The sequence below is a fragment of the Exophiala xenobiotica genome (genome assembly GCF_000835505.1).
Source record: "Exophiala xenobiotica strain CBS 118157 unplaced genomic scaffold supercont1.1, whole genome shotgun sequence".
In the NCBI taxonomy this organism is placed as follows: domain Eukaryota; kingdom Fungi; phylum Ascomycota; class Eurotiomycetes; order Chaetothyriales; family Herpotrichiellaceae; genus Exophiala; species Exophiala xenobiotica.
In genome coordinates this window covers 818,524-833,491 of record NW_013562494.1, presented here as the reverse complement: position 1 = coordinate 833,491, position 14,968 = coordinate 818,524, and the positions used below count along the sequence as shown (strand labels likewise).

The 14,968-nt window shown below is 51.3% G+C and overlaps 6 protein-coding genes across 6 annotated transcripts; 3 read left to right on the top strand and 3 right to left on the bottom strand.

The window, feature by feature from the left end:
* The first annotated feature begins 140 nt into the window (after positions 1-140).
* Positions 141-1,508, top strand: PV05_00330 (uncharacterized protein). The gene has a single exon (XM_013465215.1). The coding sequence runs from the start codon at positions 230-232 to the stop codon at positions 968-970; it is 741 nt and encodes a 246-aa protein (XP_013320669.1). The 5' UTR covers positions 141-229; the 3' UTR covers positions 971-1,508.
* A 160-nt stretch (positions 1,509-1,668) lies between these two features.
* On the top strand, positions 1,669-3,768 carry PV05_00329 (uncharacterized protein). Its single transcript, XM_013465214.1, has 2 exons — positions 1,669-1,879; positions 1,929-3,768. Exons 1-2 carry the CDS (start codon positions 1,693-1,695, stop codon positions 3,518-3,520), a joined length of 1,779 nt encoding a protein of 592 aa, XP_013320668.1. The 5' UTR covers positions 1,669-1,692; the 3' UTR covers positions 3,521-3,768.
* A 196-nt stretch (positions 3,769-3,964) lies between these two features.
* PV05_00328 (uncharacterized protein) lies at positions 3,965-6,168 on the top strand. Its single transcript, XM_013465213.1, has one exon. It carries the CDS (start codon positions 4,101-4,103, stop codon positions 5,817-5,819), a length of 1,719 nt encoding a protein of 572 aa, XP_013320667.1. The 5' UTR covers positions 3,965-4,100; the 3' UTR covers positions 5,820-6,168.
* A 1,242-nt stretch (positions 6,169-7,410) lies between these two features.
* Positions 7,411-9,754, bottom strand: PV05_00327 (uncharacterized protein; the record flags this gene model as incomplete). The annotated part of the gene is made up of 6 exons (XM_013465212.1): positions 7,411-7,612; positions 7,665-8,771; positions 8,820-8,941; positions 8,999-9,051; positions 9,105-9,331; positions 9,384-9,754. 6 exons carry the CDS (start codon positions 9,752-9,754, stop codon positions 7,606-7,608), a joined length of 1,887 nt encoding a protein of 628 aa, XP_013320666.1. The 3' UTR covers positions 7,411-7,605.
* Positions 9,755-10,647: 893 nt separating this feature from the next.
* Positions 10,648-11,576, bottom strand: PV05_00326 (uncharacterized protein; the record flags this gene model as incomplete). The annotated part of the gene is made up of 2 exons (XM_013465211.1): positions 10,648-11,030; positions 11,087-11,576. The coding sequence occupies 2 exons, from the start codon at positions 11,574-11,576 to the stop codon at positions 10,648-10,650; spliced, it is 873 nt and encodes a 290-aa protein (XP_013320665.1).
* Positions 11,577-12,172: 596 nt separating this feature from the next.
* PV05_00325 (uncharacterized protein) lies at positions 12,173-14,259 on the bottom strand (the record flags this gene model as incomplete). Its single annotated transcript, XM_013465210.1, has 2 exons — positions 13,881-14,259; positions 12,173-13,833 (listed from the first exon to the last, which is right to left on the bottom strand). The coding sequence occupies exons 1-2, from the start codon at positions 14,221-14,223 to the stop codon at positions 12,173-12,175; spliced, it is 2,004 nt and encodes a 667-aa protein (XP_013320664.1). The 5' UTR covers positions 14,224-14,259.
* Between the last annotated feature and the right edge of the window lie 709 nt (positions 14,260-14,968).

Here is a 14,968-nt window from a genome sequence, read left to right as displayed (position 1 = left end):
TGACTGATGTCCACTTTCACAGCGAGTCAGTAGCCGCAAGGCTGGACGAGGCTGCGGATGCCAAGGCGGCTCGCTTTTTTGTCAGACGAAAATTTACTCAGAGAAGGGAATGGTTGCTCCGTCATGCTTGCCGTTGGCATCAAGGTCCTCCAGTCAATTCACCTGGCACGCTAAACATCGACATGCGTTGTATGATTTTGTATAACTCGCAGTAGTGGGTTATGCTGAGATGACCAGGCCAAAGCAACAACAACCTGCCCAACCTGGAGACGCTGAACAACAACATGATCCAGAGGACAAAACCAATGCCGAAGAGGAGAACCATGGTCGTGAGCAGGATGTAAATGCCAGTAGGGTTGGCTCGAGGACTGCAACGACATCATCGTCGATTTCATCTTCTCCTAGTGCAACATGGCTAGGACATCATGCTAGAGCGGACTTGGCGGGACATGCTGAAGACAGTGATACGGTCAACGAAGACGAAACATCATCTTCTGGTTCTTCAGAGTACGAGACGACTTCGGAAGCTGAGGAAATGGAGCAGGCTGATGGGTCCGAAGACGAGAGGATGGTGGCGTCATCTGGGGGCCCGACGCCGGTCTTTGCAGGGGGCGATCTACGATCTCGACTACAAGCGTTTCTACCGCAACTTCAACGGGCCAATGCCGAGCTTGAGGCCTCTGAGGACGTACCAGCGCGCAGAATAGACCACGTCGACGACGACGAAGAACACTACATCGAGATGAATCTGGGTTTGGGTGTGTTGAGTGAGCGAAAGAACAGGGAAGATGGTGAGATACGTGTTGATGGCGAGAATTCGAGTTCGGACGGTGCGGAGAATGACGATGAGGCCGGAGAGGGAAACGAATGGGGCGAAGAAGAAGAGGGACGGCAAACAGATGTCCTGGCACGATTGAGAGGAGAGAAGGCAAGCAGAGGGACGAAGAGGAAGATTGAGGATCTTGGGTGAACGCATGAATCGTCTATGAGATGACCGGGCCAGACCTTTCCGCTATTGAGACTAGGAAGAGCTGTGGAAACCGATGATGTCCCGTCTATTGATAATGATGGCCATCAAACTCTGCAGGACCAAGCCAACCTCTCTGCAACATAACGAACCATACCGGGAAAAATGCGCTCGGACATGGACAACAAGATATCGACAAATATCTCTTGGGGTGCTTCCAGTATGGGCCACAACGACAGCCTCCACGTTGGTGGAGAAGGGTCCTTGTCAAAGAACAAGCAGTGGTCAGTGTCCACAGCCTTGACCCCGTACAGACTGTCAGACAAATGGTCCCCAGAATTGCAGAGCGTCCATTCTCAGGTACCGATTTCTTACCTTTTAAGGACGTATTGTCACAAAGCGAGTCGTGGATGACAAGGACTAGATACAATCCTCACAATGGCAAGGACTGGAATCAAGACAAACACATATCGAGATGGAAGATGGATGAGTTGGAATATCTGGCCAATCAGAAGTTGTGATGTCATTGTTTAGATCTAACCCGAAACTGCAATATTCGCTTGATCCTTTTAAGGCTCCGCATCGATAACCCGGTCAGCGCGTGGGACTAGCTGCGTCCGACACCTCATTTCCTTGTCCGTTTCGTTTTGATGTACGTCTCGTTACAGAACAGATATCGTGCTGCTATAGACGAGTGTTATCAACTTTTGGAAGAAGCCGTCAACATGGCGCCGCCGGGACGTGCAATCAACGCCAACGCCAGACCGCAAACTCCCACGCTCTCAACCGCTTCCAGTCCCTCTCTCAGGTCGAGAACACCTGTCAGTGTACCGATGACACCTATGAGTAGCAATACGAACCCAGGCGGGAATGTCAAGGTGGTGGTGAGAGTCAGAGGATTTCTTCCTCGAGGTGAGCTGCCCCTTGTGTTTCGCTAAGCCGATCTCTAATTTGTGTCTAGAAATCGATCGAGGTGCACAATGTCTGATCAATATGAACCCGATAAATCAGTCGACGAAACTCCTCGTTCCTCCGTCCAGCGATCCTGCCAACGCACGAGCGCAGACTCGAAAGGTTGTCGAAGAAAAGACATTCACCTTCGATCGATCATTCTGGTCGCACAACACCGACGACGAGCACTATGCTACACAAGAGGATGTTTACAATTCATTGGGAGAAGAGTTTTTAGATCACAACTTTGAAGGATACCACACATGCATTTTCGCCTATGGCCAAACTGGTTCCGGAAAGAGCTACACCATGATGGGCACACAGGATCAACCAGGTCTGATTCCACGAACGTGTGAGGACATGTTTCAGCGGATAGAGTCCAATGAGAGTCCTCACATCAGCTACAGCGTTCGTGTGTCTTACTTTGAGGTGTACAACGAACACGTCAGAGACCTATTCCAGCCTCGGACTGATCCTCCTCAATATCTGAAAATCCGAGAATCACCCACCGAAGGGCCATACGTCAAGGATCTGACCGAGATCCAGGTCAAGAACTACACGGAGATTCTGAAGTACATGCGCATGGGCGACAACTCAAGAACGACTGCCTCGACCAAGATGAACGACACATCGTCACGATCTCATGCTGTCTTCACCATCATGCTCAAGCAGATCCACCACGACTATCACAACGACGAAACAACCGAACGCCTGGCACGAATCCGCCTGGTCGACTTGGCCGGATCAGAACGTGCAAAGGCGACCGAAGCTACCGGGCAGAGGCTTCGAGAGGGTGGGAACATCAACAAATCCTTGACTACTCTGGGAAGGGTCATTGCTGCACTCGCCGACCCCAAACATGCTCGAATGCACAATAGCAAGCGAACCGCTCGGGATGTTGTCCCTTATCGTGATTCGATTTTGACGTGGTTGCTGAAAGATTCGCTTGGTGGTAACTCGAAGACTGCCATGATTGCCTGCATTGCTCCATCGGACTATGACGAGACCTTGTCAACCTTAAGATATGCCGACCAAGCCAAACACATCCGCACCAAAGCCATTGTCAATCAAGACCATGTCTCATCAGCCGAGAAAGATGCTCAGATTCACGAGATGCAAGAGACCATTCGAGGTCTGCGTTGGACTCTCAGCCAGCAACAACAGAATGGTAGTGTCAATGTTATCAAGGCCGTGCAAGACAACGCAGAAGCTCAATCTGAAAAGATCCGCGAATTTACCACGAAGTACGAAAACATGCTGCAGATTATGGAGGAGAAACTCGCAATCTCAGAGTCAAAGGTCCGTCAACTCGAGGAAGAAAAGGAAGCAATGAGTATCCACCTTTCACTCGTACTCGATGAGCTCAGAAATCCAATCATCATCAACAAAGACCCCGAGTCTGGCGGCGTCGGGTCTAGAGTGCCTACGCCCGACATGATCTACGAGGATGATACTGCGTCAAGTGATGAAATCGAGACTGACTCTGAGTACGACGACGAGGCGGCGGAGATTGAGGCTGATGCTCATGCACTTCTTGCGCAACTGAGCAATTTCAAGAAGAAGATTGCTGCGGATATGGTGGAATTCGGTATCAGTCCGTAGGTCTGATACCGTGCCGATCCAGTCACGGGGAAGAAGTTGCCGCCTCTTTTAATTTCGCAGCATCGTGATGAGATGAATGAAGGATAGGATAGCGCGGCGTTCTGGTGTTTGTCGTGACTCACAATTGGCTACGGGATTGGCCCAGGGTGATGTATGAACTTAGGGCTTCTTGAGCATAGCCGTGAGCCTTTACAGGTGTGATGCATAGGTACATCCAAGAAGGCCATTTCCCAGTTCGCACGAAAATTGAGAATATGCTATTCCCCTGACGTTTCCGGGACACAAACAACAGATGCCCTACAGTAGTTCCCCGTGCGTGCCCGTGGTGGCAGCCTCGTGCAGCCTCGTACCAGACTCTGCTTACATAACAAGCTTGGCGCTTCTTGAACAGGCCGACAAAAAGGTCCTCTGCCTTTCCGGTCCATCAAAAAGTTGGAGAACTAACACTTTTACAGACATGACTCAGTCAAGATGATATGAAATGCTCGTCCTACCTTAGACCCGGCGTCCTTTGCTCGCCTTTCTTGTTCCGACATACATACCATCCTTGAACCCTGCATCCTCAGACTTTCTATACAGCATGACCGACTCGAAACACTCCAACCCCTCCGGGACAAACGCGCCTCTCAACCCTACAGCCGCATCTTTCAACATGCCTTCTTCAGGCGAAGGGACAGTTGTGAATGGGACCTCTACAGCAGCCACAGATGGCATCGACCAGTCCAAAGAATCGAAGAAATCCGGCAAGTCTCGCCCGGACGCAGCCCTTCGAACAACGACCGAACAAAACATAGCAGAAGCAGGAGCCGGTGTAAAACTCACGGGCGCAGAGCTCAAGAGACAAAAAGCCGCCGAGAAAGCCGCCAGGCGAGCCGAAAAGGTGGCCCAAAAGGGTGCAGAAGCACAAGTTGAAGCTGCAGCCGGCTCGACATCAAAGCCAGAACTCCAACGACGGCCATCTGCTACGAAACGAGATAGCGACGCAGGAGGCTCACATCACAAACGCACTCCCTCGTCAAGCGGTGGGAAACCATTACCTCTCCGCGGCCAGCAGCAGTCACAACAGCAGGCGGCACCCACAGCGACTGAAAAAACGAAACCGCAGGAGTCAAAGAGAGTGGCCTTGTTCTCACACCTCTACCCAAAGGAACGGAAAGCCAACCTCGCAAGCGCTGGCCGCGAAATCCACCCGGCCGTACTGTCTCTCGGCCTGCAACTCAGGGACTACGTGATAGCTGGTGGTAACGCGCGCTGCGTCGCTACACTCCTGGCCTTCAAGAAGGTCATTCAAACGTACACGACTCCTCCCGGCGTAGCTTTGTCGAGACATCTATTGACGCATCTGAACCATCAAATCGCGTACTTGCGCAACGCGAGGCCCTTAAGCATGTCCCAGGGGAATAGTATTCGGTGGCTGAAGAACCTGATCAGCACGCAGCCCGTGGACGCAACGGACAGTGAGGCGAAGAAACAGATCTGCGACGAGATAGACCGGTTCATTCGTGAACGGATCACACTGGCAGATGAAGTCATTGCGCGCGAAGCGGGCGCGAGGATTGGTGATGGCGATATTGTGCTCACCTACGGGAAGAGCAGTGTCGTGGAGAAGACGCTTATAGCTGCACATAAGCAGGGAACGAAGTTCAAGGTCATCGTCGTGGACAGTCGGCCGATGTTCGAAGGGAAGAATCTTGCCAGGAGTCTGGTCAGAGCCGGATTGAAGGTTCAATACGCACTGCTGGCAGGACTATCGGACCTGGTCGATCAAGGCGCCGGAGCCGTGACGAAGTGTCTATTGGGCGCGAGCGCGATGTTGGGGAACGGAGCGTTACTGGCCAGGGCGGGTACTGCGATGGTCGCGCTCATAGCGAAGGAGTGCAGTAAGAATCGCAGCCGCAACGTGCCGGTGATTGTGCTCTGTGAAACGGTCAAGTTTACGGCCAAGGCGGCACTTGATAGTGTCATTATGAATGAGGTCGCGGAACCCGACGCCCTTGTGGAGACGAATGAGCCGGATGTGTTGAGCTCGACGACGCTGAAGAAGGAGGATCCCGCAGCGAAGAGTGGCAGCAACAAGAAAGCCGGAGGGAAGGATGATGACGACGCCGATGATAAAGACGGGATAGGGAAGGGTTTGCAAGGGTGGAAAGAGCAGCAGGGCCTCTTTCTACTGAACTTGATGTACGATGTCACGCCGGCCGAGTTTATTGATGTCGTGGTGTGTGAGATGGGAAGTCTTCCGCCTACGGCGGTCCCTGTCGTTAATGGCGTGCATGGGGACGATCAGGCTCTGGCGTGATGAGATGAGTGCGAAGATGCGTTGTGATGACGAGCAGGATGCAATGAGATGGAATTGCCCCTGTTTTGAGTGTTTACGCGAGAGAAGCCGACTTTGCGAAGGCATACACCGAAGGGCTCAGGCACTGCCATGTGTTCGGAAGATAACGAAGAGGGTCTCAATTGAGCTACGTCTTGTGCACTTTGATACATGCCTGTCAGGCTCTGTCGACCCGGGTAGGCACAGTAACTTAGTTTCAGAGACGTGTTTGAGTCTGTACGAAAAGGCCAGAAAGCTGACCGGGCCGGCTCTGGTCAAAGGCAGCGATGCAAGTAGAATTGTTCTTGATGAATGGATTTTGATCTCGGTGGTTCGGGACGATTGTTGTCGGCTTCATTCGAGTCGAGTCTTGTAAGCACGTAACTGCTTTGTGGGTCTGAGAACAAGAGAAACAGAGCATGATGGGGCAACGTTTTTGAAGAGTTCATTTTTCCGATTCCCATTCAACTCATTAAAGAGCCATGACCATCTAGTATGTGTGCTGTTTCAATGCATGAAAGAGCAAGGCCTGATTGGCAAACCCGCCGCCGTTCTCACGATCACCTGTCGAAAAAGGCATATTCGTTACTCCCCGATCCTTTCCTGGCGCAGAAATTCCTCCTGCCAACTGCAGGCGTCTTATCTGGTTTTCGCGTTCCCGACTCCCATCGTAGATTTGCTTCAATTGAATTGGTAGCTCCAGCCCGGCCATTTTATTGTGAATGCTTTTTGTTTATCGGTGCTACAGCCGGTTGCGTCAGCGTCTGCCCCCATTCCAATATTCACGCACACCGCGCGATTCCTTCGTCGCGAGCGTTTTGGAGGGTAATGGGGTAATTCATTCATACCTTGATGAAACCAATGTCCTGGCTCTTTTCCCGGAAGCACTGACGGCAGATGTTCAGGCCATACTTGCGGATCAGACCGGCTTTGTGAGTGCAGACGCGGCTGTTCGAGAAAGAAAATACACATCAGCATGGTTCTTCATAAATCATCACATCTCTCCTTTCCAGATAGTCTTCCCTCGCAAGGGCTGTTGTGAGTAGTTCCATCTCTTCTTTTCCCTCATTGTGTCTTCAACATGATGGTGCTAAAAGGAACATGGCAAACGTACCATCCGCGAGCGCCCTTTCCGAAGGTACGGGGTCGTGAGTACCAAACACTCTCGTGAGACATGATTGCGGTGTGGTTTTGTGCGCGGAAGGAGAAAAAGGCTCTCGATCTAGGAAGACGGATGGATTAGTCGACTGAATTTTGTGATGGTTGTGCGTGTTTATTTATCGCATGCAGATGATGGACGGGAGTATCTCACCTTCTAAGCGGCGCGAAAGGTGAGCGTTGAGAGAGTTGTCCGGATGAGGTCGTTCTGCAACCCAGTCAGTCGAGGTGCGCTTTCGAAAAAAGTGCGAGTGTGGGAGATTTCGCCAAGAATAGCACGTGATGATTGAACTGTAACAAAACGTGATTGGCAAATCCGCCGCAAGGCTGCTGGCGTTGGAGCTAGCTGAGTCAGCGCCTGCGACATTGCGGATGAGCCGTAAGACTTGGTATTTGCTATACAACTATGAGAGTACGCATGCCAGACTCGCTGATAAGAAAACATTTCTCGCCTGTGTATTCTTCAGTGAGGCCATAGCTTCCAGTATCCAGGCAATGGAGAGAATAGTGAGAGCATGATAACACCGGAACCTCAGAAATCTTGTGCGCCAGAAGACAGGCTCGCCAAGTTCGCCACATTCTTCCTGTTCAATTCAGCTTAGCTAGGTTCTTACCACCTAAACACATGTCAGTCTGTATCACATCGGAATGAAGGGCTTAGCCACTCACCCAAAAGTCTCTTCGAAGTACTCAACTCCCTTGTTCCCTTCTTTCAGAGCTTGATGGACAGCACACCTGGCTTCATCTGCCATGGCAGCTGGACCACATGTCAAAATCGCAACTCGATCGCCTGCTGAGCCGGCCGTATGGACGTCGTTCACCACACTGAAAACAGTATGTTTGATGTTGGGTCGACGGTAAGAGATGATCAGCTGAGGGTACGCAAGCATCCACTTCTCGAGGTTATCTGTGTCGACTGTGATCGGAGTTTCATACTGTGATGTTGCATGAAAATAGACATGCACGTCTTCTCGTCCCAGTATCATTTGGAGCTCACGAGCGGCAACGTCGCGAATCATTGCCGCCTGCTTCGCGCACCAGACGAGAGTGACATGTCGAGTCCTCGTTTCACCAATCGTTGCTCGCCGAATGTGGTCGAGCAGATAAGGCAGCGCACCAGAAAGTCCCGTCCCTCCAGCAATGAGGACAACGTTCTCATACAGGTGCAATGGACTGCGCTCGCCATATGGTCCTTCGATCAATGCCTTGGGATTGACCGAGCCAGTGACAGAGTTGAGACATTCCTGCTTCAAGCGCAGCGTCCAACTACCGTATGGCCGAACGAAAAATACCAATTTGTACTCAGCATCCCGAACCATGCTACTGCGTTTGTGGTTCATGAAGTTGGCTCCGATCGGTGTCATTGGCGAGTTTACTGGCTGGACCTCGACTTCAATTTCCTTCTTTTTGAGGGCTTCATCGTTCGAGCTCGAAGTGGATACAATCGCTGCAGTGTTGGGCTGGTTGAGAGCATGCCACGCGCCCAGAGTGAAGGGATGGTTCTCCCAGCCTTTCAACGTTGCCGGCTGGTAGATGAAGTAGTGTTGGCCCGGTCCAGGGTTAAGAAGACCTGACCCTGGAATAACCTCCAGCCTTATCACGTCAGCGTCCCGCAGGTAAGTAGCGGTCGTCCTTGTCGCAACAGGTCTGCCCGAAAATTGGAAGTGGAGGTTGCAATACACTAGCCGTACAACTCGAGCACCTCTGTCAAACGTCCAGATGGCAACAACCGGCCAGAGGTAGTCATTGAATTTGTCGTCAAAGGGTTTCGTATGACTGCACACTCTCAGTAAATACCACTTGTCTCAGTGGGCTTCGACATACTAGAAAAGTCCGATGATCGTGACCACGGACAGCGTGATATGCAAGAGTAGAAATACCTCATAGCACCGCCTTCGGAAGAACGATGAGGAAAAAACCATGAGCAGAGCCAGCGCGATGGTCGCCTACCATATACCAGTAAGTCCCCTAGTCTCCCCACTTGTGAGTAGATGGCCACTTACCATACCACCCCTATACCAATATTTCTCCCGCCACGATTCCGCCAGATGATCTTCTGTACAGGATTAGCCACATGTTGCTTCGGCACTGTAACCTGGGAAGACTTACTGCTGGCCTCGATCGCCGTGAATGCCACAGAATGGAGTACTGCCAGGATTGTGGATACCCGAGCGACGTGCCGGTGGAAGACATTGAAGGTCGAATAGCTCCAGCCAGTCAACCAGAGGAAGATGTTGTTTCTTCCGGCAAAAATCCACAAAATTGGCAAGGTAGCATAACAGATCTTCCCCGTCCGATCAGCTATATTCCTCCACTTTTGGTCCGCTTCCGTGTAGCTGCTGTTCGGTCAGTGATCCACCTATTGTCGAGTAGTAAGATCAGACGTACTGTAGGCTTGTCCAGGAAAGGTCATATGAGATACAGCATATCGAAATTATCAGGACATAGAAACCTGTGACAACCAGTGCTTCAGTTCTTGTGGGAATAGTTCCCAGCCAGGCCCGACGCTGATGGTTGGAGCCAATTGCCGTTGGAACGATCAGGTTTGCTTGAATCCAATGATGGACGCAACCTAGCAGAGAGGAAGAGCGTGATGGCCTTGTTCTTTGTCCTTCACGACCCTCAACGTCCCGAGCTCTCGTAGTCCAGCGGAAGGAGAGGAGATGCGACAAGAAACGGTTGATGATGCCTATCAGCAGTATCCCACCCCAAAATCCATAGACTGCCCAGCTAATGTGCCAGGATATGTCGGAGGCCATGATGATCCATGGCGGAATTGAAAGAGCGCATCCATATCTTTGGCGAAGGATATATCGCTCTGGGCTGCTGAGGTGGAAGATGGTCAGTGCACAATGCCCTTTGTTCCTCCTTACTTACCGTCGTTTGCGTCTCGACAGTCCACAATCCTTCTAAGTGGAGCGCAGCATACCTCGAGTATTTGCATCATCTTATCATCAAAGATGTCAGTCGACATGAAGATGTAGAGTTGGGAAATCCCACGAAATTTTCCGACAAGCGCACCACCTGAGTCCCCCATGTCCGCTGCAGCAATTCCTGGGCATCCGAGCTTTTGTCTCGCGCTCTCTGCACCAGGGCAAAATTCATACTTGCTGCAGAATGTGGCACGAGTTGTAGAGTCACTGTTGAATACTCGCCTCGTCATCTCCCGCTGAGTCAATCGTGAAGATGCCCATCTCTTCCCAGTGAAATCTACTCCTCGAGCAACCGGGTGACATGCGAGATGGTAAAGGGAAAGTAGCGCAAGAACACACAAAGAGAAGTAACATCCCCACCGCGCCTGCGCGTCTTGTAGCATCAATGGGCAAGAACTGCGTGTTCTGCGAGCTGAACGGAATTTGAAGAGTGCTGTATGGTCTTCCAGCCATCAGACTCTTCGAGCTTACCGAGAAAAGTTTGAAAGCATCTCAACTCCTCATAGATGCATGGCGCTGCAATTGCAATTGCAGCGAGCGTTCTCTTCTCGTGCCACGCCTCATGGATAAAATAGGTACCTTGTCAAGGATCGTTCACGGATGTCGACAGGCCTTGAAGCTCAAAGAGCAGAGACGAAGTTCCCGACTATCTTTCTGACCAACAATCCGTTTTTGGTTTAGCGTTCAAGTTGTCGACCAGAGATCTTCTCTTTCTTAATCTACTCAACTTTCTCCTCTCCTTTCAAATCACCTCCCTTCTCCATGAGTGGCACCTTCTTCTGAGCAGGTACCAGCGTCTTGCCAATTATCCTGTCTTGGTCCCCGTCCTCGATCTTCAAGCCAACGCACTTCGCTATGAAATTGCATAACAGAACCTCGGCTTCAAGCGAATTCTTGCTCAACGCATGATTGTCGCCAGGAAACAGTTTCAACGTGCGATCTCCGCTGGATCCGTACGAGTCGTACAGATTCTGCGAGCAGCGGTGACTCAGGGTTGCATCTCCAGTGCCGTGCAATAACATGACTGGTCGTGGTGGTAAGTAGCGTATGCCCGACGTCGCGGCCGTTTGACTGGCGACCGTGGCGCAGCCCACAACGCGTTCTGGACAAAATGTCAGTGGGAGGCGCCGTAGACACAAGGCAGTGCGGGTGGCGTACCTGACTCTCGTCCTCCAACCGTGAATGCCGGCGCACCGCCAAACGACCATCCGACTAGGACAAAGCGGTTGATCGAGTACATTTCCTCCATATAGTCCATGGCGCAAATCACGTCCTTGACGCATGGGTTCGTATCTGCTGGAAAGCGGTAATCGAGTCTGAGCACGGGGACACCGCGCTGGAGACTTGCCAGCTTGTCGCCCATGGACAGGTACATCGCGCTTGGGCCTGTGACACCGCCGCCAGCGCCCGAGAGGAGGATCGCTGCAGCTGGTATCCTCCCCTCCTGATTAGGGGAGTAGTTCGCTGGGAGGTGCAGGAAGCCTGGGACTTTCTCTCTGGCGCCGACCGGGATTGAGAGTTTCTGGACGGTACATAGTAATTTATGAACGTCTTTCAGAGCGGGAAAGTTCGTGGCGTGTTGAAGACTAGGAGTAGCACTTCTAGACGAGGCTTCTGAGCGAGCGCCGCTACTTGCGTTGCCGCTCATGTTTGAATTTGACTTGAATTCTGCTAGATTGTTCCTGAATTGTGACAATGCGGCTCGAAAGGATGGTGGGAGTGCAACCATGAGAGAGTGTGAAAGACGGCTAAGTTATTATAAGAGCCCAGCAATAGATGTTTGATCATTTCCATCATTTTGATCACTTCTACCGGAGACTCGCCACTCGTCGTCCAACGTGGACGGACAGAATTACCGACCTCTCATTTGGCCAGGTCCGCATTGCGTCACAGCGATCGTTGAGGGGAGAAATTGCAGTTCTCGTCTCTGTCATGTCGATAAATAACTTCGAAGTCATTTCCTCACTCACTCCCGCTTCAAGACAAGAGCATCGCTATCTCTCTCAGGGGGAAGAAAGAATTGTGCTCGGTGAGTTGGTGTGAAAGCACTGCCTGGGTCATCTCATGCCGGTAAGTGTGGTCATTCCTTAAAGTGCAAGTAGCATTTTTAGGCTTATCCTGACAACAAACTCCTTCGAAACTCACATGGCTTCTTCTCACAGCCCATTCTGCCCGCTCTGACACGAAGCTCATTGAACATGCCGACGCCGAGGAAGCGTAAGTACGTGGAAAATCAAGATCAGGTCAGACAATCTTGACCTCCATCCGCCGTGCTGCCTGGAACCATGAAGCGGGACAGAATGACACTCCAAGACGAGAGTATGTTGCTTCGCCCGGAACCGCTTGGAGCACGAGGCATGTTCCCCGTCCACTGTTTATTCGGGGGTGCCATCTTTCAATTGCAATGCACACTGCCTGCTGGCCGTCGACCGCCGCAGGCACATCTAGTTGGAAAGGTTGTCTACTGGTACTGTGAGAGTTGGGTCCACCGCTGTGGGCACGTTCGGGATTCTGGTCATCGCCAGCGGCCGTGTGGTTCTCGCCCGAGTCCTTGAATTTGTGAGCTAGACTCATGAAACAATCTCGTGTTTGCTGGTGTCCAGAGCTTTCTTGTTGAAGAATGACATGAACCGCGGGTCCTATAAGGATCAGGAAGGCCGCATCTACAGCTCCAAAGCGATCTTCGCGGCTGGTCGGAATGGTTTGGACATCCAACATTTCTGCAACGACTTCGTTCGCATAGTGCCAGCCAATGTGGGCTTCAATTCGGCCACGTACAGCGATCCACGACCACGACGGACCACAGTATTTCTCAGGACGGTGGGTCTGGCTCTCTCCGGGGGCCGCTCGAACTACACGCCACAGCAGCCCTGATGGGAATTCATGTCTCCAGAGCCCGGCGCAATACTCGCCCAGCTCAGTCGAAGCAACCAGTCCAGCAAACCCAGACAGGGCCGGTAGCCTATCCCTCTCGTCGTGTAGTGCGCATGCAGAGTATGGCTCCACCACAGAATACCACAGCTCAACCCGGGAAGTGAGAGTCACAACGCGTCGAAGAGATTTCAGCGTTTTGGTCTTGAACGTCCCTGAAACACCTTGAGATCTGATATACCTGCACTCACAATCAAGATTTTCTCCACACTCAAAAACAATCTCCTCAGCTGAAAAGTGTACCACTCTTCTTCCAAGAAGTCGCTCCTGGAAGCACCAGGCTCGTTCGAACAATGGCGTTGTGTTGAAACGATAGGGATCATTTGTCAAGAAAGCATCGTGGGGAATGGCCTCATTTACATGAAGGTAAGACCTCTTGCGTGGGTGAGTGTCGTGTATGGTTATTCTTTGCGCCCCTCGTCGATCGTGGAAGAGTCCCGCATCCCCGGTGCTCCCTCTGGTTGCAGCAATGACGACGTGTGCCTGGCTATAGACCAATGCCATGCGCGCCGCCTCTCGCGCAAAGTCTGCTGGGTCGTCCTGCACGATGCAGAGCGAGTCGATCCAGACGTACTTCAGCCCAAGCCGACGAACAACGGCGATGGTATCGCGAAATGTTGGTGTCAGATCCTCCCATTCGATCCTGTGCAGGTGTCGGTGTAATGTGTCAATCTTTGTCTTTGGGACTGCCTTGACTCGATGGCTTTTGTCGCCCCAGCAGTGGCTAAGTGCCGCAAATTGCGTGTCGTTGCTCGTGATTTCTGAACCGATGACGAGCCTAATACTTTCAGTCCGGCCGTCAGGACTCACATCCACCAGCCGCGTAGGGAGTCCTCTCTCAGTCATAACAAGTCCACACCCGTGCTCCCGAATGCACTCATCAATCCAGTGTTTGATCATGTCAAAACAGACATCATTGTCAGACCTAATGGGCGGTAGTGTCCGACGGAATAGGCGACGATCCATCGTATAACCTGCCGAGAAGTAAGTGTCCACCGCCGGGGAGACAAAAACCGCTCACCTTCGTCCGCATACAGCTCGAGATCAATGCTGCCATAGTCCTGGCGCAGTTGAGCCGCATATGGTTCCAAAGTTGGAATCGAGCCATCTAGGAGCCATCTGACTCGGATCCTAGAAAAATCGCCTTGATACTTGAGACGACCAGTCCCTCTAATGTGCACCTGAATTCGCCCAGGATCTATCCCAGTAAACCTCGCATGGAACAAGGCGATACTCTGCACAATGAACCAACATCTTCCACAACCGACCGTTGCAGTCCTCTGAAAGTCAGAGAGTGTAGGCCAACACGTGTGTACTTTTCTTTGGGCGATCACGTCCGTACACGAGCAAATTCCACGAAACATGATGCGGTATCGGAATCCGTCCCAAATATCCTGGCCCCTGTAATAAGCTTTTTTGGCCCTCTCTGCTGCCCATGCAGCCGATTCTTCGAATCGAGAGCTATCATTGAAGTATTTCCAGCCGTTGACGCGGTCCAAGTAACCGACGAATGTCTCATTTTTCCTTGGTGTACGGCGGCCCACGTGGACCACTGTCTCATGCAACTTGGTTTTTGAGAAAATCGATCATTGCACCAACACTGCCACAATACGTAATATCGACTCGACCTTTTACATATTGATTTGTATGTCAGATTGAAGGGCTGCATCTCAGGAATCTAGTTACTATGGGGCATTTCTAGATTTAACGCTGTTCTAATGTGCGCTGACAGTCTAAAATCTATCTCTTTAAGTGAGAGTTCGTTTATCTTTTTGATATTTCGAGTGCCAAGACTATTGTCTATAAGCTCTTAACTAAAGACGTCTAGCTTATAGGTATCTTAGGTAATGAGATAGCCTAAACTTTAGGCGTCTTTAGTTAAGAGCTTATAGGCCATAGTCTTGGCACTCGAAATATCAAAAAGATAAACGAACTCTCACTCAAAGAGATATATTTTAGACTGTCGACGCACAACAGGATAGCGTCAGATCTAGAAATGCCCCATAGTAACTAGATTCCTGAGATGCAGCCCTTCAATCTGACATACAAATCAATATGTAAAAGGTTAAGTCGATGTTCCATGGATGTGCTGGTGGTGCAAATGATCGA

Coding starts and splice junctions, on each gene's coding strand:
- PV05_00330 (XM_013465215.1), top strand. CDS start 230: ATGACCAGGCCAAAGCAACAACAACCTGCCCAACCTGGAGACGCTGAA.
- PV05_00329 (XM_013465214.1), top strand. CDS start 1,693: ATGGCGCCGCCGGGACGTGCAATCAACGCCAACGCCAGACCGCAAACT. Junction 1,880..1,928: donor CAGAGGATTTCTTCCTCGAG/GTGAGCTGCCCC, acceptor ATTTGTGTCTAG/AAATCGATCGAGGTGCACAA.
- PV05_00328 (XM_013465213.1), top strand. CDS start 4,101: ATGACCGACTCGAAACACTCCAACCCCTCCGGGACAAACGCGCCTCTC.